At 39.0% G+C, this 23193-nt stretch overlaps 1 protein-coding gene across 1 annotated transcript; it reads right to left on the bottom strand.

Moving 5' to 3' along the window:
- Nucleotides 1–941: 941 nt before the first annotated feature.
- On the bottom strand, nucleotides 942–7830 carry LOC132171770 (choline-phosphate cytidylyltransferase 2). Its single transcript, XM_059583167.2, has 8 exons — nucleotides 7581–7830; nucleotides 6246–6359; nucleotides 5360–5455; nucleotides 4465–4507; nucleotides 3803–3958; nucleotides 3615–3695; nucleotides 1454–1564; nucleotides 942–1328 (listed from the first exon to the last, which is right to left on the bottom strand). Exons 1-8 carry the CDS (start codon nucleotides 7745–7747, stop codon nucleotides 1173–1175), a joined length of 924 nt encoding a protein of 307 aa, XP_059439150.2. The 5' UTR covers nucleotides 7748–7830; the 3' UTR covers nucleotides 942–1172.
- Between the last annotated feature and the right edge of the window lie 15363 nt (nucleotides 7831–23193).

Here is a 23193-nt window from a genome sequence, read left to right as displayed (position 1 = left end):
TTAAGGCGTTGGCCCGAATTTAATGGTATTTGCAAAAATATCCACGCCTCAATCTTTGCAAAAAAGAAAATTAAATATTTTTCTGAAAAAAAGGGTGGGTATTTTGAGAATTTTGTTGTGATTTAACGGAAAATCTTAACGAATGGGGGATATTGAAAAATAAAAATAAAAAGTTAGATACACTAAATTGAGAGGTTTTGAATTTTATGAGGGATATTACAAAATAGGTGACAATTCGGAGGGTAAGTGAAGTTTTTAAAAATTTGGGTAAGTAAAAATGTAATTTTTAAGGGGTTATAGGAGTAACCCCCAAGCCACCATGTAATTCCGCCCATACATATAGACTAAAGTCTTATACTCATATCTCGACATAAACCGAACCTCGTACACGATATTTAAGACTAACAATTTTTAACACAACTAGCAAACCTAATTGCCCATTCTTGAGCAGAGAGGACTAGATAGAAGTAATGTTACTTTTTAATTATATTTTTATCATATAATTGCTCATTCTTGTAATGCATTCTGTGCTGCCCATAAATGATAAGGGATCATGCTTACAAATTATTGGAATTGGCTTAGTTCCCAAAATAATTTTTGAGGTGATTGGCTGAAATAGCAAAAACAATTATCAAACACCTTTTTAATAAATAATAAAAAATAAATAAAAATTTATTTTTTGTTTTTGTTCTCAAAAGCACTTTTAAAAACAAAAACAAAAACACAATTTGTCAAACAGGTCTGCAAGTCGATTATTCTCTCTCTAACACAATTTACACAATATCCACAGAAAAATGAAGTAAAAAAAAAAAAACTTACTGTCATTTCACAGTTCACTAATTTCTCAGGATTAAGAGTATTGCTATAAGTGTATGTGAGAAACAACCAGTTTGCTGCCACACCAATTTCTGCAAGATGTTCTGACGTGTCAACCAAAATAGTAAATATTTTCAACCTCACACATCAATACCACGTCCAAATTCTTACAGCAGAATCCCTTCGGATAAGCTTTTACCTTTTCCTATACATCTGTTCTAACGAGTTACTTCCAGCAGGCAACTGCTTTTCTTTGCTCAAAGCAGATTATGAACATACTAATAATTGGAGATTTCTATAATTTTAATACCATGAACAAGATTAGTGTCCCATCAAGAACCAAAAACGAGCGGGGCTCATTTTTCGTCAACATTTACATAGTATTCTTCTTCTTCATCTTCTTCCTCGGAGTCGTCATAGAACTCATCATCAACTTCCTCATCATATACAAGCCTTCTTAACTGCTGCTGCCCCCTTAGCCGCTCTTGTATTCGCTCTCTGATGGCTGTTCCCTGGCATAGAGCCCAAAACAAATGTTCACATAACTATATATAGGTGCATCAGCTTGTGCATGCAAAAGCAGTTATTTACAGAAAGCCTTTTCCTAGTGTGTGTGAAAGAGAAAAAGGGAGCTGACCATTTTATGGCAACGTTCTTCAAACATCTCAAGAAACCCAGCAACCAATCGATCAGCATTCTCCACCCATTCATTACGATGTATTCTAGCAGTTTTTGCTACAGTTTGTATCTGCAAAGCCACGCAGAAAACATAAGTAAATGAGCCTCCGCTTGAGCCTCCAAAGATAAAGGTACATGAACCGCCATTTGATCCTCATCAAAATCTGCATTGAATCCCTTACAAACTAATGTAAACAAATAGCCCATCCTTCCACTAAAATGGGTTGGAATGCCTGTATGCCTAATCTATGCAGGGTAGGCACTCGATTCAGCAATATGGGGTGGCCATGCATAACTTCCTGAAGTATTTTCCATACAATCGACTCTTTTTCTCGAATTTTACCCTTAGCAACTCCTACTCTAGAAGCAAGATGTTGTCTAATTTGACCTCGCACCACCCATATGGCCTTTATACTGTAGACCAATGTTACTTAATAATATGAGTTACCATCTCTAGTAGGTTTGGGAGTTTTGGGACTTTAAGATGGTCAGATGGGCTACATCATAGGAGAACAGCTAAATGGTGGTCTGCGGTGTTTATGATAGGCCACGAATAGGACAAATCTGAAGTTCTAGACAGCCCAAAACACTCCAAACGGGCTACTACCATATTGGGCCCAAGCAGGTCAAACAGAAACCAAAAACCTGGACAACAGTACTCAGTTGGTTTCGGTCTGGTTTTTGCCATGTGATCAGTTCAATTTGGTGGTCGAATTCCAGCTGCTGCTCATTCAGTTGGTTGGTTCGTCCGTCGGATATGGCAAACACCAACTAATATCATCAAAACTCATGCCTACTAATAATGTCAACAAGGTAAAACTTGAACACAGGTTGCTACACATATACAAGCAACCTTTTTTTGAAAGTTTTTTATTATTATTTTTATAAGTAAACAAGATATAATTAAAAGCGTAATGCATCCCAGGTACACAAGGAACATACAAGAGACAACACAAATAACTAGTACGAGCAAAAACAAACAAGAAAAATCATGATAACTAATTACCAAATGAGAAATAAAGCAGCAGTCCAAAGATACAAGGTGTTGAAAAATAAAGACTTAATTTCCTCCAAAGTCCTCTCACGGTCCTCAAAACTTTTGTCATTTTTTTCTCTCCAAAGACACCAAAAAAGGCACAAAAGCACCATCTTCCAAATAGCAGCAGCAATCTGAGTGCTACCGGCTGTCACCAACAAGCATACAAGTCGATTACTCGTCTAGGCATAACCCAAAACACCTTTTTGGAAAGTTATACATGCATCCAACAGTTTGACCTCATGATCCCACCTTCCACATTATTCCAAGTGGGACATGCCATTTGAGCTATAAGCTCATTGGTTGTATATAAGCAACTACTATTGATAGTTTAATTGTATATCTATAAGACTTTCTCATACTTCATCCAAATTCCCTGTAACTTTTGACTTTGACTAACATATATGAGCAAATGTTAGCATTAATTATTAGTGATTTGTCACCTCACCTTCAAAACAGTTATCTCTGCAATGCATTCTAAGCCAGTACTCACATCTTGTTTGGTTCATGAGTTAACATACATGTAAAAAGAGATGAATATCTTCTCGGGTATAGAACAATAATTACCATGCTTGCTTATTGTAATTTTCTTTTTTCTTCCTCTCGCCCTAGACATGCTTATTTTAAAATATACAGATTGTAATAACCTCCAAAAATCCTACTAAACATAAAAGCAATCAATTCCATAGGAAATAATCCATGTCTGTTGGAAAAAAAAAAATTAAATGATCAAATGCATCATTTCTTATCAATTTAACCTCTTGAGACAACTAGTAATTTAATATGGTATTAAGATGTTCCTAAGTCCAAACCATAACTCCATAATTTACTTTTCATTTTAATTAAATATTTCAAGTGTTGGGTCTACTTGTTGGGGAAGAGTTTTAGCCTACAGGCGAGAAAAGATGTTAGAAAAATAATTAAATAATTAAATGCATCGTTTCCTATCAACTATAGCTTTTGGGACAACTGGTGATTTAACACTGTAAAATTAACATATCTTGCAAGAAGTTCCAAGTACCCATAGCAAAAGATACATATATGATGCCAATTTATAATTATTTCAGCATCACAACATACATACCTTCTCTCCAACTCTCTCTTGTTCTTTCTTCACTCTTTCATGCAATTTTTTCAAACCCATATTCACTCTAAGCCTCTTTTCCTGATAGTAAGAAATAGCATCATTGAGATCAGTTCACACACAGAAACAAATATCTTAAAAAGTGTTTGAAAGAAGTAAACAAATGGGATACACGAACAAGAAAACACCTTGACATAGCTAACACCTAGGTCCTTTCTTGTATATCCACGGGCCAAATTACGCATCACATACTGATTGTAATCTTTGAGAATCCTCATTATAATATCAGATGTTGAGATTCCATGAGTCCGTTTAGTTTCCTTGAACTTCCCAACAGACTTAACCTGAAGCAGAGATCTATGTCAAACATATTGAAATAACATAACCAGAGCTTTATGGTAAATAATGATGAGACGACAATCAAGAAACATGTCCAATTTTCTTTTTTTTTTTTTGGTGGGGGGTTGGGGGAGAGAGAGAGAGAGAGAGAAAAGCAGCTGAAATATTTGGATATGCACATCCAAGAGCGATGACTAGACAATTAAGGATAGAGTGACATAAGGCCAGATGAAGAGCAAGATGGAGGTAAGGAGAAGAGGAATGAAATGGATTAAAAAATTCCAGAAGCAAAAGATTTAACAGGAAATATGGACCTGTGCTGACCCAATATTTATTGGCAGGAAGCAACTATAGAAAGGGTTTACCTAGCCGTGTTCAGATTATCAAATAATTATATCATGGTAAACTATAATCTTGCTACAAGAAAGGGGGGAGGAGAGAGGCAGCGGAGAAAGTGGCTAACGGTTGTAAAAGCATATAATCAGAAAGCTCAGCTATTACTCAAACTTACATATTCATAGACATCGTTTCCAGCCCCACTTGCATCAGCATAACTACAATTCTCAGGCAAAGAAGAGAGAATTAACATATTTGAAACACAGTGAACTTAAGACAACTTAATCTTGAGGAAGTAAACAATAATGCAATAAGAAATCACATAAAAATAACATTTGTTTCCACTTTATTCAGACATATATTTGAATAAATTTCCATAAGATGATACTAGAATGCACAAAATATATGTTACCTTGAGATGATGGCTTCACAAAGAAATTAATACCGTGTATTAGCAACAGCATGTTGTCGTTGCTAGTGTACTTGTAATTTACATGGGAGCTTTCCCACATAAAAAATAAAAAATATACGATGAATTGGACAAAAAAAAAAGTATTTTCCTTGAGCTACAGTATTGGTCAAGCATTTCCTCCCCTTAAAAGAACAAGGTCAAGGATGAGATCATGGTTTCAAAACCCACTGGGTGTTCCTGCATAACTTATCAATAAATATAAAATAAAATAAAATAAAAAAGAAAGAAAGAAATCGGCTATTGAACTACTGAGGACCTTGTTCTGAACAAGCATTACCAAATTACAAAGACAAATGTTGTAATTGCTAAAAAAACAAAAAGCTATTTTAAATATTTTAACAATTTAACAAAATGAATTTCACTTTATTGTGGTTTCATTGTATTTCTTAATGAAAGTTTCTCTTATTTTAGCCTAATCAACTCAAATTCAAGATATCCATCCATCCACTACAGACATTCATCATATTGTTTCTCAAAAAGAAATAAAACTTGAAGCCCAGGCAAGAGACAAGCATAAAATTCCAGCACCAGAAAATTTTAGAAAATATTAAGCTTAAAAAAAACTGAAACTTGTTTATTTGGGGCTGGTTAAACTTACGGAAGAGAATCATGTGCAACATAGTCGATCTGATGTTTTTCAAGGAACTCTTGTGTGATCACCCATGGTGCATCAGGGATAACCTCATCAACCCACCTGTATCAAGCACACAATACAAAAGCATTCTTTATGCACTCTATTCCAACATTCAAATTAGTTAATTCAACATTTAGCATATATATTTATCAAAAAAACATTTAGCATATATATCATATCCAAGAATCAACCAGCAATCCAAATGTGCTAAAAGCAAGATTACACTATTATAAAAGTTCCATGATATAAGACCTTTACTCTCTCTTTGGATCTCAAAGAGAACACATGAAGCGAAAGAATATTAAGATGTTTAAGAAAGGAGACTAAGTCATGTATAATATAGAGTTTACCATTGTCATTGCCTCATAATATTTGTAAAAACAAAAATTTGTCTTCAGAAGCCCACAATAACCTATTTGGCATATCATTTATACCATAATATCAAAAATCAGATTGACAAACACAAAACCATTACTTTCAAAATTGCCATTCTGCGTCAGCTAGTATGAACTTCTTGGTAAAATAAAATTACAAAGGCATCATTTCCATTCATGACTTATTAAGTTACCACAGAAAAAGGTCAGTCAAAAAGAAAAAAGGAATTTGGACAGCTCCACTCACAAAAGCACCACACCTAATATAAACTTTTGGGCTAAGTTGTAACCTAACTACTCTTTTGCTTTCTTGTGTCCCTTTTGAGAGAGAAGGAGGACACGAGAGCCAAAAGAAAAAGTAATCTAAGACCCCAAAAGTCGTTTTTCATGAATTTTTCTATGTTTTACCAGCAACTAACAGAGGTCAAATGAATCAAATCATAAATCTTTATTATAACATAAAGTCATAAACCAACCTGCAGTGGCGGAGAGACTCATATCGTTCCTTCTCATTCATAACAGTTTTTCCCTTCAACATGTGGGTGAGTTCATCATTGCAGCATCCAACAAGCAGATAAGCATTCGGAAACCTATATGTTAAACGGCATGGAAAACAGTCTAAAGTTAAAAAAAAGTTTAAACACATTCGAGCATACAAGCATGTTTCTTTTCATACTGAAAAACTGAAAATTCAATAGGCTGTTTTCTGCTGCACATAATTGCCTTCAATTCTGATATATAATTCCACTGTACAATTACTTCTGCAGAAGTGAGAAACAATGTAACCTAATTTTGACACTAAATCAGCACTTAAGTCAAACAAAAAGTGGGTTTACAATTTGGCCTCAAATTTCATTTTTAAAGCCCATCCCAGAAAACCACCATAAAAAATAAAATAAAATAAAAAGAGAATGCAAAACTTCACTTGCACTTCAAAAATAAAAATTTCATGGTAGATGCACCAAGAAATGTAATGAAGAGAAATAAACTCAGAAATCAGTAAACCAGAGTTTACAGACAAGAGGAACAACAATTTAATAATTACTTGAAGTATGGCCTCTTTGAACGTTGCACTGCAATTGAATGCCCCAACTGCTTTTCATAACACCTAAAGCTACAAATACATCATCTGAAAAGAAACCCTTTAAAAAATATTGGGCTATCTATAAAGGAAGAAATGAGATGAGTTTTAAGAGTATCTTGAAATTCCCATCACAGAATTTAACTGTTATTCACAAGATATCCACCATCTTTTGAAATAGCCCCATCCTTATCGATGATTAGGTCCAGTTTTGTGCATAAAACGCACAAAACATTATGCAATATGTGGAAGTCCAAACAAGTCCACATATTGCATAAGTATATCCCGAATCAATCTTCACTAAACTACCAAATAATTTACTCCAAATGGCAAGTTAATATTCAACATCAAGTTATTAACCCCCTAACAAATATATACTATAATAAGCATCCATTCATATACATATACATTTACATTCACATATACACATACACAGAAGTCTAAAATCATACAAAGAACTAAAGCAAGTGACTGAGTTTACAGAAAACGTCCCCTGAAAAAGTTCTCAAAAGAATACATATCCGGACTTGGAATTCAATTTGCTTCAAGACATGATTAAACTCAGAATACAGAAATAAGAAGAAGAAAAACAATTCCTAATGTCAAACAACGTATCAGCCGAGGGAACAAAGTTTTCCCAGAAAGATGTGAATCTATTGTGGTTTTCGCGGGAAACAAACATGGGTAAAAATATAATTAACAAGGAATAGAAGAGGGAAAAGTGGGATACGATTTCTTGGCTTGCTCGAGAGCACGGGCGTGGCCGAAGTGGAAGAGATCGTATATTCCGTCGGCATAGACTCGAACCGGTCTCTCCCCCTCACCGCCACCATCACTCTTGTTGTTGTTGTTATTGTTGTTGCCATTCGCGCTAACACTCTGCTTCTGATCCCCCATCTCTCTTTCTCTCTCTCAAAATTGCTTGGGTTTCAAGCAACGGGTCAAACCTGCAAAGAGAGAGAACCTTCTATGTTTCTGTGTCTTTCATCAATTGATGAATAGTGAATACTTATAAGGCGCAACTGATGCGTAACGTTCTAGGTTTTTTTTTTTTTTTTTTTTTTTAATTTGGTAAAAAAAATTTTTTTAAAAAAAGTATTTTGATAGTGTTTTATGTTTTGAATTAGGGTTAAATACTAAATTAGTCCCTAGGGTTTCACAACTTTATTTTTTCCCCCCTGGGGTTTCATTTTTATCACAGGAGGTCCCTGTGGTTTTGATAAGTGACCAAATTAGTCCATCCGTTAGTTGACCGTTAGTTGACTGTACGGACTGACACGTGGACCAATCAGACGTCGACACGTGGCACATATATTAATTTTTTTTTAATTAAAAAAAATGTTTTTTTTTAAAAAAAAAAATTAAAAAAAATATATTAAAAAAAAAAAAAAAAAAAAAAAATCGGAAGAAACTGGGGGTGGCCGAGCCACCCCCTTGGCAATTTGGGGGTGGCTCGGCCACCCCCAGTTTCTTCCAATTTTTCTTTTTTTTTTTTTTTTTTTTAATATATTTTTTTTAATTTTTTTTTTAAAAAAAAAAACATTTTTTTTAATTAAAAAAAATTAATATATGTGCCACGTGTCGACGTCTGATTGGTCCACGTGTCAGTTTAACGGTCAACTAACGGTCAACTAACGGATGGACTAATTTGGTCACTTATCAAAACCACAGGGACCTCCGGTAATAAAAATGAAACCACAGGGGGGAAAAAATAAAGTTGTGAAACCCTAGGGACTAATTTAGTATTTAACCCTTTGAATTATTTGTTTTTTTTTTTTTTCTTTTCTTTTCTATTCTAAGAAGTAAAAAATGGTCTTAGACTAAAAAAGGATGTGTTGTATCGGTTAGAACTCATCTTACATGTCACATATATTATACGGGAGTAATTTTAGGTAGCCTACTTCTGTTCTACTTGTATTTTACTAAGAATGATGTGACTATTAAAATCATCATTGGGCTTGTAATTAATCATTATTGAATTTTGATCAAAGAGTGATTTTTAAAAAAATGCTAAAGTCTAATAAAATTCTCATAATTTACCCATCAAAATTCTAAGTGGCAAAGTGCACATGGTCCAAGTTGATGTAAAAGGGCACATGATCCAAGTTGATGACAAATGGCACTTTGCCACTTAGGATTTTAAGGGGCAAAATGTGAGATTTTATTAAATTCAAGCATATCTCTAATTTAGTTTTTTTTTTTTTAAAAAAAATAATAATAATATTAATACAATATTGGGATAATATAAAATAATGTATATATTCAGGCGAAGCGTTACAAATACAATGCTATTGGGTACATGGTACCGGTTACTTATTACTGTCTCTATTTGCATGGGGTAAAATTTTTATTTATTTATTTATTTATTTGGTCATTGACTCATAAATCATAATAAATATCACGATAAAAACTTTATTGCATGCTTTCTTTACTACAAAAAGACTAATACATAAATTAATGAAAAATAATTTTAACTACTTTTGAAGGGGATTTACTTGGAACACTTTCTCATATGAAAATTATTGTTATATTAGTAAGGGCTTAACTATCAAAACCCTAAGTTCTAATCTACGCTTAAACCTCTCAAAATCCCTTTATGAAACTCATCTTATTTCAAAACTGAAGACCACTCCTTTCTTTTGGAAAGATTCGTTATTTTCGCTCTTAAAATGTAGTCTCGTTCCAACAAAGCTCACATTGTCCAAATGAAACGCACTATCATGCATATTTCATGTATGAATAGCCCAAAAACCTTAGTTTTCTTTTCCTTTTTTAAGCCCATGGGCGGAACTACCCCTAGGCTTGGGGGGTCCCAAGGTGGTCCCAAAAAAAAAAAAAAAATTAAATACCTTTAAAATTTAACGTTTGCCACCCCAAACTAAATATTCTAATTTCACCCATGTTTACGCCACACCTCAAAATGCATCCTAACACGCCAACCTTAATGCCAAGAAGACCTCATTTCCACCATCAAAACTCGTCATTTTTCTCAAACAACATACAACAATAACCACAACATTATCTCCATCCATACAATACATCCACAATCTCAATTTTAACTAAACAACCTCAATATTCACAATATCTTTTGTTGGGTCATGAATCAGCTGGGTTGGGCCCAGTACAAAGTCTGCCGGCCCATTCCCAAAGCTCGGTCATTTTTACTATTCAAAATAAATTCATGTTCGGCAAATTTTGGCTTATCTGAAAGTATATTATCGACACTCGGTTATCAGGCTCAGTTAGCCAAGCCTGAGTTAATAACCGAGTGTTACCCTCAAGAATGATAGACATATCTGAATAAATATCTTATTTACTGCTCCTCGATATATTAACGACACGTTGACCCTCGGTAGGTCCACAGTGTTAGATGAACAGATACAACCCGATGCCTATAAAAGGGGGGTCCCCTCTCACTATTTCGGTAACTTCTTTTTACCCTCCAAAACAGAATATCCAGCATATTTTTTATCTCACACATAATCTTCAAGTTCATCTTTCTCTTAAAAACTGTGACTAACTTAGGTATCGGAGCTTCCTCTGGCCGGACAACGCCGGCAGCTTTGATCCTTTCTTTTTGTTGATTATTCAGTTAGCTACTTAGTTGATCCCTCGGTTACACAGGGCCCCCTCCACATCACCATTCGGAAAACTGCTCAAACAGTTTGGCGCCGTCTAAATCTCAATATTCCGATATGGTGAACACACCTCCACACCCTGATACACCTCCTCATCCTATCCCAATCATCCAACCAGATATGCCTGGAACTTCACATGATCCAAATCCCCAGACAGCCATGATGGTGGATTTCATGAAACGAATAGCTGAATCTGTCGAAGCTATGAAGAAACAAAATGAAGAGATCGTTTCTAGGTTGCCTCCTAGAGAAGATTCAGCACTAAAGAGAAGATGAGAAGAGCCCCTCAGGGAGCCACCAGCGTCAACTCTACACCAATCAACTCAACAAGACGCTGGAAGTTCAATACAAGGAAGTTTACATACAACTCGGACCAAGGAAAACTCTTACCAACGAGAGGCCAGCAATAAATCACAACTTGGTGGCAAATCACACCTTGGCGAATCCAGTCACGCCAAAACCCACCATAATCATTCCCAGTGTAGCCATTCCCGTCATAGTCGGTCGCATCATGCCAAACCTGTGGAAGCTGCTGTGAATAAAGACATTGAAGATCTTAAAGAGAAGTACCAAAAAATGGCTTTCTTAATTGAAAATGGGGAAAATTGGTCTGCCACCGAGGATCTTATGCAACACACCAATTTACCTTTTATTGATCGGGTGATGAGATTTCCAATGCCTAATAGTTTTAAGGTTCCTCGGATTGGCGAATATGACGGGAGTGGAGATCCTTCTGATCATATGGAAAGCTTCCGAGCTCACATCATCCTTCATGAAACTCCTGACTAAATCGCTTGCCGAGCTTTCCCATTAACTCTAAGGGGAGTTGCCAAAGAATGGTTTGGGAGTCTGAGTCCTAAATCTGTTGATAATTTTGATTATCTTAGGCAGCAGTTCTTAGGACAATTTCTTGCCGTTCGAAGAAGAAAGAAGAATCCAGCATATCTATTGTCCCTAGTACAAGGGAAGAACGAGTCCTTGAAGGATTATCTGTTCAGTTCAATCGGGAGAAACTGACAATAGAGAGTATTGACGAACAGACCATTCTCTCAGCATTGATGCAGGGTATACAGACTGAAAGGCCTCTGATGACCGAATTGGCCAAAAAACCAAAGATAGGAACTCTTCGACAATTCAACAACAAGGCTGAGGAGTTCATCAACCAGGAAGAAACAATCTCAGCGTTGTTGAAATCTAAAGCTGCCGAGAGTCAGCCTGCTGCTGGTCCACCCATGACAAAACCGAGGGTTTTTATCGAAAAGAAGAAGAAAGACCGCCAGAACCCAAAGACTCTGGAAAAGAAGATTGATCTTCAACATCAGCAATATGTGGGATGGACACCCCTAAACACCACTGTTTATAAGGTGTTCATGGAAGTTAGGAAGGATCCAAGCTTCAGGTGGCCAGGAAGAATGAAATCTCCTCCCCAAAACCGCAGCACTCAGAAGTTTTGCGAATATCATAATGATCATGGGCATCAAACCGAGGATTGTATTAGTCTTCAATTCGAGATTGAAAAGTTCTTAAGAAATGGAAAGTTGCTCAATTTCTTAGCTGAGGAAAATGGCAAAGGGAAGAATTCTCAGGACAATCAGGGTCAGCATTCAGGTCAAAATACTGATCGGCCACACAACCAAAGGCAGAGGCGTGACGAGCCGAGGGTATCACAGAGCAAACAACCAAATCCTCAGAACCAAGCCATAGTTGGTAAAATTCGAACTATTTCAGGAGGCCTTCTTGGTGGAGGAGAATCCAGTTCGGCAAGAAAGGCCTACGTCAAGCAAGCAAGAATGGAAGAAATCTTTGTGCTTGAAAAACCCTTTAAAATCCAGAAGCAGGAAACCAAGCGTCCTAACATTTTCGGAAGAAGATGTGAAAGAAGTCTCGATGCCACATGATGATGCACTGGTGATAACCTTAACGGTGGCTAATCATTCTATTCACCGAGTCTTGGTAGACAATGGAAGTTTGGCTTATATTCTCTATTGGACAGTTGTTCAGCAATTAGGCATTAGCCGAGAGAAGTTGAAACCCTTCCTATCACCATTGATAGGGTTTGTGGGTAAGCGTGTCCAACACATTGGAATGATTTCTCTTCCAATCACATCAGGAATTGCCCCTAGACAATTCACTATCATGGTGGATTTTTTGGTAATTGACCGACCATCAGCTTACAACATAATCATCGGTCGTCCAGCTTTGAATCAACTGAGGGCAGCGACTTCTACTTATCACTTGAAAGTAAAGTTCCCAACATCTGAATGGGTCGGTGAGGTTAAAGGGGATCAAGTCGTTGCCAGAAGGTGTTATAACACATCTTTGAAGAAATGCCCAAAGTCAGCACTTTTGACGATCGGCAATTTGGGTGATGAACGGAAGATGCAATTGAGAAAGGAGCCAGCCGAGCCATTGATTGACATACCAATAGCTGAAGGAAAGGTTGTGAAAGTCGGTTCTCAATTAACTTCTAAGGTTAAAGAGATTCTTGTTCGGTTTCTCAGGCAAAACCTCGAAGTCTTCACATGGTCTTCAGAAGACGTGCCAGGGATTGACCCCAAAGATATTGTTCATCACTTGAACATTAACCCATAAGTCAAACCAGTAAAACAGAAGCGAAAGAAATTTGCTCCTGACAGAAACATGGCCATTGCCGAGGAGGTAGACAAACTTCTTAAAGCTCAGTTTATTGAAGAAGCACATTATCCTGATTGGTTATCCAATGTGGTAATGGTAAAGAAGTCTTCTGGGAAATTGAGGATGTGCGTGGATTTTACTGATCTTAACAAGGCTTGCCCAAATGATAGTTTTCCATTACCCCATATCAGCTCTTTGGTTGACATAACAGTAGGGTATGAGTTGCTGAGCTTCATGGATGCCTTCTCAGGCTATAATCGGATCTTCATGCATCCATCTGATCAAGAGAAGACAACCTTCATCACTGACCGAGGCTTGTACTGCTACAAAGTCATGCCATTTGGTTTGAAAAATGCCGGTGCAACTTACCAAAGATTGGTGAACAAGATGTTTCAAGAACAAATCGGGAAGAATATGGAGGTTTATGTTGATGACATGCGGGTTAAGAGCAAGCTGCGAACAGATCATGTAACAGATTTGCAGGAAGCATTCAAGATATTGAAGCGTTTCAAAATGAAACTTAATCCTTCGAAATGTGCATTTGGAGTTTCATCTGGGAAGTTCCTCGGTTATATGGTGTCTAGCCGAGGAATTGAGGCCAATCCAGAAAAGATCCAGGCGGTGTTGGATATGCAATCTCCAAAAAATATAAAGCAAGTTCAGCAGTTGACGGGGAGAATTGCAGCTTTAAACAGGTTCATCTCTCGGTCAACGGATAAGTGTCTTCCATTCTTTAAAATTTTACATAAGGCTTTCGAATGGTCTGAAAAGTGCGAACATGCATTCGAACAACTCAAGAATTAACTAGTCAGTCCACCTCTTCTCAGCCGAACTATTCCTTGAGAAGTATATATTTGTACTTAGCTGTATCACCGACTGCGGTCAGTGCAGCCTCGATTCGCGAAGAGGAAGGAGTTCAAAAGCCAGTTTACTTCATCAGCCGAGCATTGCATGGTGCCGAGGAAAGATATGTCCAGATGGAGAAACTTGCTTTCGCCTTAGTAATTGCCTCCAAAAAGCTCTGACCGTATTTTCAAGCTTATACAATCAATGTGTTAACCAAGTATCCATTGAAGAAGGTACTCCGGAAGTTGGACTTATCTGGTCGATTGGTTAACTGGGCAATCGAAATTAGTGAATTCGACATCCATTTTATCTCACGTAGTGCTGTCAAAGGCCAAGCTCTTACAGACTTTGTAGTAGAGTTCACCAACATTCAAGATCTTGAGGTTTGGCCGAAAGAAAAGACGTGGGTGGTTTATGTGGATGGTTCTTCTACCAAGAAGAGTTGCGGAGCTGGGGTGTTGGTTATCACACCAGATGGAAGAGAGTTAAAAAGTTCAATAAGATTAGAGTTCAAGACTACTAACAATGAAGCCGAGTATGAAACTGTAATAGCTGGGCTCGGCTTAGCCCAAGAGTTAGAGGCAGAGTTTGTAGAAGTACGGAGTGATTCTCAAGTTATTGTTGGCCATGTTCGCGGCGAATTTGAGGCTAAAGGTAGCAAGATGAAGCTCTACTTATCTAAAATCCAAGATATGCAAAAAGCTTTCAAGAAATTCTGCATTGTCAAAATCCCAAGAGAAGAAAATGAGAAGGCAAACCATCTAGCCCGTTTGGGCTCTTCAACCGAGGATGAAATAGGAGAATCTGACCAGCAAATACAAACTCTTCAACAGCCTTCCATCGTTGAAAAGGTTCTGATTTTGACTATTGAGGTCATGCCCACTTGGACCGAGGAAATAGTTTGTTACCTCAAAAAGGGAATTCTTCCAGGAGATAAGAGGAAGGCGGTGCAGTTAAAACGAAAGGCTGTTTGGTTCACCCTGGTCAACGGAACTCGTTTTAAACGAGGCTTTATGCTGCCTCTCCTCAAGTGTGTTTCTAAGGAAGAAGGCAATTATATCATTCGAGAGATTCATGGAGGAATCTGTGGCAGTCACTCGTGAGCCCGCATATTAGCACACAAAGCAGTTAGAACAGGATTCTTTTGGCCGAGTATGAATCAAGACTCCATATACATGGTCAAAACTTGTGATAGCTGTCAACGCTTTGCCAACATTATCAAGCAGCCTCCCGAGGAACTTAGCTCAGTCTCCTCTCCATGGCCATTTTCACAATGGGGGTTGGACATAGTAGGACCATTACCTGTAAGAAAAGGGAGAGTTCGGTTTGCTGTGGTCGTTGTTGATTACTTCACCAAATGGGCAGAAGCGGAGGTTCTGGTTAATATCACAGCAAAAAACATCGAGAAATTTCTCTGGAAGAGTGTCATTTGTTGATATGGGATTCCTCATGCCTTTGTTACGGACAATGGCGAGCAGTTTGACTGTGATTCCTTTCGGGATTGGTGTACCGAACTTCATGTTTGGCAATATTTTTCATCCCCAGGACACCCTCAAGCAAATGGACAAGTCGAAGCAACCAACAAAACTATATTCAGAATCCTCAAGAAGAAGCTCGGTCAACACAAAAGAGCCTGGGCGGAGGATCTTCCCGAGGTCTTATGGGCATACCATACCACCAGAAGGACTCCAACCGAGGAGACTCCTTTTGCTTTAGCCTACAGAACCGAGACTGTCATCCCTGCAGAGGTAGGATCGGGAAGTTTTCGCGTAGACTCTTTCAACCCCGATTTAAACGGCGAAGGTCTGAAACTGCATTTAGATTTACTATCGGAGAAACAAGATCAGGCCCAAGTTACTATGGTAGCATACCAACAAAGAGTGGCTCAGTATTTCAACCGACGGGTTAAGCTTCGCAGTTTCCAAGTTGGAGATTTGGTTTTGAAGAAAGTCACTCTTGCAACCAAAAATGCAACTGATGGAAAGCTCGCACCGAACTGGGAAGGACCATACCAAGTTGTCAAATGTGGCAAAGCAGGAGCATACCATCATGCGAATTTGGAAGGAAAAAAACTCCACCGACCATGGAATGCTGAACATCTTTAGAAGTATTTTGTATAGAATTATAATTCTCAGAGAATCACTTTTGCTGTATTTTTGTCGTAATAAATAAATGCATATGAATGGAGGGTCCTCTGAGATTATAATCATGCAGAAGTCTTAAGTATGTGCCAGACCATGCTTTCATATAATGTCCGGGTAAAATGTTTTCCAAAAAGCCACATTCGGAAAGGTGTCTAAAACACTTTCCAACCCTTTGGTAGAGTGTAGCCGCAGAATTCCCTAAACATTGCTCGGTATATTCTCATTAAGGCACATTTTTCCTAAATCATTACCTTTACTCTGAAGGCTCCACTTCGGTGAAACATAGCCGGAGAGTTTCCCGTGCATCACTCGGTGATAACTCACAAAGGCACTTTCCCGAAGAAGAAGTTGCAAATACAAAATAAGCAAAACGCATTCCCAACCTAAACCTTTGTTCAAAGGTTCCATCTCGGTGAAATATAGCCGGAGAATTTCCCGAGTCTTTCTTGGTGAAATATCACTAAGGCACTTTCCCGAGAAAGAAGTTCCCAAACATAAACCTTTACTCCAAAAGGTTCCACCTCGGTGTAACATAGCCAGAGAATTTACTGAACTTTGCTCGGTTAAATATCGCTAAAGCACTTTCCCGAGGAAGAAGTACATGAGCATTGCCAAATTTAACCTTTACTCAAAGGTTCTACTTCGGAGAAATATAGCCGGAGAAGTTCCCAAACGTACTTCGGTGAACATCACTAAGGCGCTTTCCCGATGATGAAGTTTGTAATCATCCTTACAACTACAAACATTCACCGAGTATGAAGCATTCACGCCAAGCACTTTTCTCAAGCAAAATATTCAACTATCATGATTGAACATGATTTACTCACATGCAACGCATTCTCGGTCAAACATGCGGCACGCTGCGAAATTAGTTCAAGTTTTACACCTCATTAAGATTCCCATCAATATAAATTAAATTTATAACTTATGAGAATCGCGGGGGGGGGGGGGGGGGGGGGTATAAATAACATGAAATTGCTGAAATCTATATATAAATCAATATGCAGAATTGATATAAGTGTGCATAGAGAATTTGAAATTTCAACAAAAATCTTTTTCATTTACAATTAATTTCTTTCATTTTCAAGTAGAAATAGTTAGATACAAAAAGAGATGTTTTATCTTGGTATTTACATCTGCAAAATCAAGAAGAGGCATGGTCCCATTCTTCATCAGATACAGTTATTGACCTTTCTGAATTAGCAGATGAAGATTTTCCAACCTCAGAACGTTCAGCTGCAGCAGAGGATTCCCCAGTTGGACGTCGAGCGAAAGGATTGAAGCCGAAGACTGTGATGCCTTTACAGTTGGGCATCTGCTCCTGGCCGAATATAGAAATTTTTGAAATAGCCTGTTTGGTAGGAGGGATATTTTCAGGTTTGATTGTGTTAAGGTCGACACCCTCGGGAGGGTTCTTCGACCAGCTGCAAAAAGTTTCGAAACTGAGAAAAAACCTGTGCCCCAACCGTAGTCTCTTGCCTAGGAGGCAAAGGAGAGCTGTTTGTAGAAATCCCGAGCTTTGTTACTGTATTTGAACACTTGCTCCTTAGCTCGCAGGAATTTCCCTTTAAAACCCTCAGCCCTTTTGACAGCAGCTTTGACCTTCTTCTTTGCTGACTTTTGTTTTTTCTCTGAGGCCAGAAGCTGCTCTTCGGTTGTTTTCAGTTTTCCTTCAGCCACCTCGGCTCTGGTACACTGAGTGGCCGAATATTTCTGAGCTGCTTCCAGCTCTTCAGAGACTTGACTAATTCGAGACTCAGTAGCTCGACATTGAAGTTCGGCCTCAGCATGTTTTTCTTTAAAAAGATCAACCTTATCCTCCAAGGTAGCATTGTCAATCAGCAACTTCCTATTCCTGGCTCTCTTGGCGATTCCCTAGATACTCTATTTGCGAATCCAAGAAAGAGTTTTGGAGCATCGAGCCTCTAGGTTGGTAATTTGCTGTTTAGCAAGAAGGAGCTCGTTCCCTTGCTGAGCAGACAGTTCTTGAACTCGTCTAAGCTTGGCCTCGGCATCTTCAAGTTTCTTCTAGATATTCTCAGGTTCCAGAGCCGAGATCTCATCAATATTTTTCTTAAGCAGGTTAGCTCCCTCCTCGAGAGTCAAAAAATCAGCTTGCAAACTTGCATGCATTGTTCGCTCGGCAGCAAGCTTAGATTCCAACTCCTGAGACCGAGAGATAGCTCCAGCACTTTGGGCTTCTAGTTGCTTTATCTCGGCTTCAGCCTCTTCGAGTTTCTTTTTGGCATCCTCAGCTGCTCGAGCAGAACTTTCAGCGGACCTTTTGAAATGAAGGTAGTAGTTCATGCTTTGCATTGACCCCTGCAAATGGAAAGAAGTTTATTAGAACAAAATATTATTATCAGAAGTCAAGTGGATAGAGATATATTTACCTCAAGCTAATGGTACAACATATGCTCCATCACTTCCTTTGGGAATTGAGCACTGATGTCCACTGGATTATTGGCCGGGATCGCACCGACCAAAAGAGTGAAAGGATTCTCGAGCCATTTGTCACCTAATCAAGAGAGAGGCTCCCCAAAAGTCCAAAAGATTGGGTCGGGTGTGCGCTCTGCCGAGGAATCAGCTGTCCGAGGAGCCCCGTCAGGATTCTCCATAAGGATACTCTTTAGTTGCTCAAGGGGACTCTCCAGGGTCATACTCAGTGGTTCACCACTCCCAGGTTGGGATGACTCCCTAAGATGTGATGATTCTTCACCAGATGGAAAGTGGAAACCAACCTCTTCTTCAGCAACTCCATCAGTGGCTGCTACAAATTCCGCGTCCACCTGCTCATCATCTTCAGACACTTTAACCACCCCTTCGACAAAAGTTTGCTCGGCGACCATCGGCTCAGTAATTATTGGCACATGGTCAACGGTCTCAGTAACCGAGGGTCCAGAGGCAACCGGTTCTTCAACCTCAGGCCCACTGCCCATAACTTCTTCAACCACAGGCTCGGTGCTAACAACCTCAGGGTGTGGAGACGAATGCTCTCCTTCGGTTTGGCCTGGATGGATTACCGCCAAGGGTTCTACGTTTGGTGCTTTGGAGGCCAGGTAGGTAAAGACCTCTTCAACATCTACTGGTTCTTCTTCCTCAGACTCGGAAGAACTTATCTGCACAGCCTCTGTGGGAGTAGAGGAACGAGCGACGGCCGAAGGGGGGGTGACTTCCAGGACTGCCGAGGCAGAAACTTCAGCTCGAGCAGGGGTGTGAGAAGAAGTTGGGGGAGTTCGCTTTGCAAGAAGGGCATCCTGAGCCGATTTATCCTGTCTACTCAGGAACTCCCTGACCCCACCAAGGACTTCTGAGTATGTTGTGATATGAGGGGCAGTTGTTTCTGGCTCAAGGGCTCTCGGATCATTTGTGCCCCCATTTCTCGCTTCTTCACATACGGCAGCCGAGTGTGCTATTACTCCTCTCGGCTCCGGTTTGGTAACAAGTCCCGCTGCCTGCGAGGTATCCTCGGCAGCTTTAATTTTCTTCTTATTTTCCCCCGCAGTGGTCTTGGTTCTCTTCTTATTCTTCTGTAAAGAAGGAATGTGAGGGTCCTCCGGCTCGTTAGCAATCATCTGAGAAGTTCTTGCAGTAACTGGTGGCCGCGCCGAGGGTTTTTTCGAGAAAGCTTCTTCAACTTTCCTTTTGCCTTTTCCCTTGGAAGATCCCCCAGCTCCGACAGTCCTTGGCCTAGAAGACTCGGCAGCCCTAGCAGTCGGCCTTCTCAACAACTCGGTAGCTGGTACTCTCGGTGGATCAGCTTCTACCAGCCTTGCGGGGGCAGGAGTCCACACATATCTCCTCAGCTTCTCATCAACCATGAGGATGTCATAATTCATCTCCAGAGGATGAAGCTCGGCGTAATCTAATACGTCCTGCACACGCTTCGCCTCCTCCCTGTTTAGACGAGGTTCTTGTTGACCTGAAAGCAGATGTCAAGGTTAACTTTGCTGCAAAAAGAAATATAGTAAAGACAATAAAGTTAAGCTCAGTTTTACCTCGGTTTGATGGAGCAATAGTTTCCCAAGGGACGCTTGGGTCCCTGATTACTTCAGAAGGTGAGAATTCCCAGTCACCTTGGACAAAGAAGAACTCATCCTTCCATCCCTTGTTGCTGGAGTAGGTACGCTTGAAAGTGAGGAGTTTTTTTGTCTTTTGGAGTTGAAAGGTGAACTAGAATTCGGTTCTGGAGCACTTTGTCAGTCGGTAAATTTTCAAAAATTCCGCGACTGTGAGTGGATGTTCCTCTCCAAGAATCTTCGGCCAAACTATCATACAGGCGAAGAATACTCTCCACCCATTCGGGACCAATTGAAGAAGGGCTATTCGAATGTAGCTCAATAGCTCCCGAACTACCCTCAGTAGAGGCAAACTGAACCCTACTCGGAACATCTCCAAGAAGACGCAAATCTCGTTACTGTCGGCATCCACTACTGCTCCGACACTGTCGGTGTCAAAGCGCAGCCAAACCGAGTCAGGGATGCGCCAATTTGCGCGAATTTTAGGCTCATCACGCTTTGACACTTTTGATAACCAAGTAACAGGGTGTGATTCACCCAGTGCCTTGGGAATGTCTTCAACCCTGCGGCTCATCGGGTATCGATAGTAGAGGGATATAAGACAAGGGATGGAAGTAGGTCCCTGTTGGAATATATGTGGGCAACGCTTAAATGGAGGTGATTGACCGAATGTTCAAATCGGAGGGAAGACGAAATCAAGGTAATAAAGTATGGGGCAGTTTAGGTGGACAAAAGGTTCAGCCAAAGAAAAAGACTCGACCGAATCTCTGAAATACACTACTTGTGAGAAATAATATCAGCAAAAAGGCTTGTATGCAGAAATGCCAGATTTGAAAGAGAAGAGAGGTTGACAGAAGCTCAGAAAGAACGACAATGGCTTTTGCGAGATAAACAATGGAGGATAAGTGAGGAAGAAGGAGGTTTTTTAAAGGGCTTTCGGTGAATCGGTGCATTTAATACCCTAGGGTTTAGGGTTCGGCGAAGAGGCGCCTTTTCATTCCTTTCTCCACGCGGAAGCTGACGCGTGGTCGCTGCAGAGGCTTAAAACCACCGAGAATTTGACGCGTGGCTCTCAAAAGGCGGAGGTAAGATAAAAACGCTTCGGTTATTATCTTTTGAAAATTCAAAATTTAAAATTTTAGAGCCAATCGCTCGTTTTGCCAAAAACTAAAATTACACTCAGTTATCTGCATGTAATTTCCATATTTTGTTAGAAAAGGAAATTAGGGGTAACTGTTGGGTCATGAATCAGCTGGGTTGGGCCCAGTACAAAGTCTGTCGGCCCATTCCCAAAGCTCAATCATTTTTACTGTTCAAAACAAATTCATGTTCGGCAAATTTCGGCTTATCTGAAAGTATATTATCGACACTCGGTTATCAGGCTCGGTTAGCCGAGCCTGAGTTAATAACCGAGTGTTACCCTCAAGAATGATAGACATATCTGAATAAATATCTTATTTACTGCTTTTCGATATATTAACGACACGTGGACCCTCGGTAGGTCCACAGTGTTAGATGAACAGGTACAACCCGATGCCTATAAAAAGGGGGTCCCCTCTCACTATTTCGGTAACTTCTTTTTACCCTCCAAAACAGAATATCCAGCATATTTTTTATCTCACACATAATCTTCAAGTTCATCTTTCTCTTAAACACTGTGACTAACTTAGGCATCGGAGCTTCCTCTGGCCGAACAACGCCAGTAGCTTTGATCCTTTCTTTTTGTTGATTATTCAGTTAGCTACTTAGTTGATCCCTCGGTTACACAGGGCCCCCTCCACATCACCATTTGGAAAACTGCTCAAACATCTTTAAAAATAAAAAATAAAAATAAATAAAAATAAAAATAAAAATCTTACTCTTCAACAATACATATTCAAACCCTTTCCCAAAATTGAACATCATAACTTCAACAACAATACAACAACACTCACGAACAAACTTCACTATAATACGTACTATAATACGTACTGAAGCATCTACAAACTATCATTCTCCAAAACTTTAACAAAAAATACCCAGAAAACCTTTACATAACAGATGAGATATTTGCCCCTTTGCAACATCTTTCTTCAAGCTTGCTCTTGAACTCCTTGCTCTCTCTCTCTCTCTCTCTCTCTATATATATATATATATAGACTACTAGAACAAAGGAAGGGGAAGAAAGTTGAACGTTGAATCTCATCTACTCATGCATGCCAACCTCTGATCGTTCGAATGAACCTGTAGGACATTCGAACAAGCCTAACAGATCAAATCTCAACCATCCATCTTCACCTACAACTCGGCGTGTCACTGCAATGTAGAGATGTCATTCTCATTCAACTTCCTTAGGTTTGAATCTTAGCTGTCCAATTTTCTCTCATCCTCACATAGGATTGCCACATGAAGATTCCCTTCATTCGAACGAACCCCAAGTTCATTTGAACAAGCTTACAAAAATCTGAATATTTAAATACTATCACCAAAAATATTAACTCTATCTATCGAACGCCTACGAGCCAAATTGTGCTCTATTTACTTGCACCATAACTTCTCTCTATTTTTATAATATTATTTAATTTTTTTTCTAAACAGAGACGAAAATAAATGAAAGCAAAGGGCATTACATGAATGCTGCTATTGCTACATGATGATATCAAGACAAAAATAATTTTCCCAACCTGGCTTTCTTCACTAGGGTTTGGGAAAGCTGAGCAAAAGTTTCTTCAGAAATCAGCTTTGAGTTCAAGACAAAACGGCCGTCTTAATAGTACCGTTGTAAATTTAATCATAAATTTTAGTAAGATTTGAATGGACTAAATGATTTTAAAAAATAATAATAATAAATACAAAAATTCAAAAGTCCAAATTTGACTGAAAAGTCAACTCGACCTTTTCTTGGTCCAATGAAATCAATTCCCTTGAAGAAAAAGATTGCACATGCTGGTTGAACAAATACATATTCAAAATCGTCCTTTTTGGACAAAGCAAATCATATTAAAAAATCATGTGTCTTTTTTTAATTATTATTATTATTTTTTTCTTGTCTTTCTTACTTGCTCAGGAAAAAAACATACATA

The sequence above is a fragment of the Corylus avellana genome, chromosome 1 (assembly GCF_965113065.1).
Source record: "Corylus avellana chromosome 1, dhCorAvel1.hap1.2, whole genome shotgun sequence".
NCBI lineage: Eukaryota > Viridiplantae > Streptophyta > Magnoliopsida > Fagales > Betulaceae > Corylus > Corylus avellana.
This window is presented reverse-complemented; position numbering and strand designations above follow the sequence as displayed.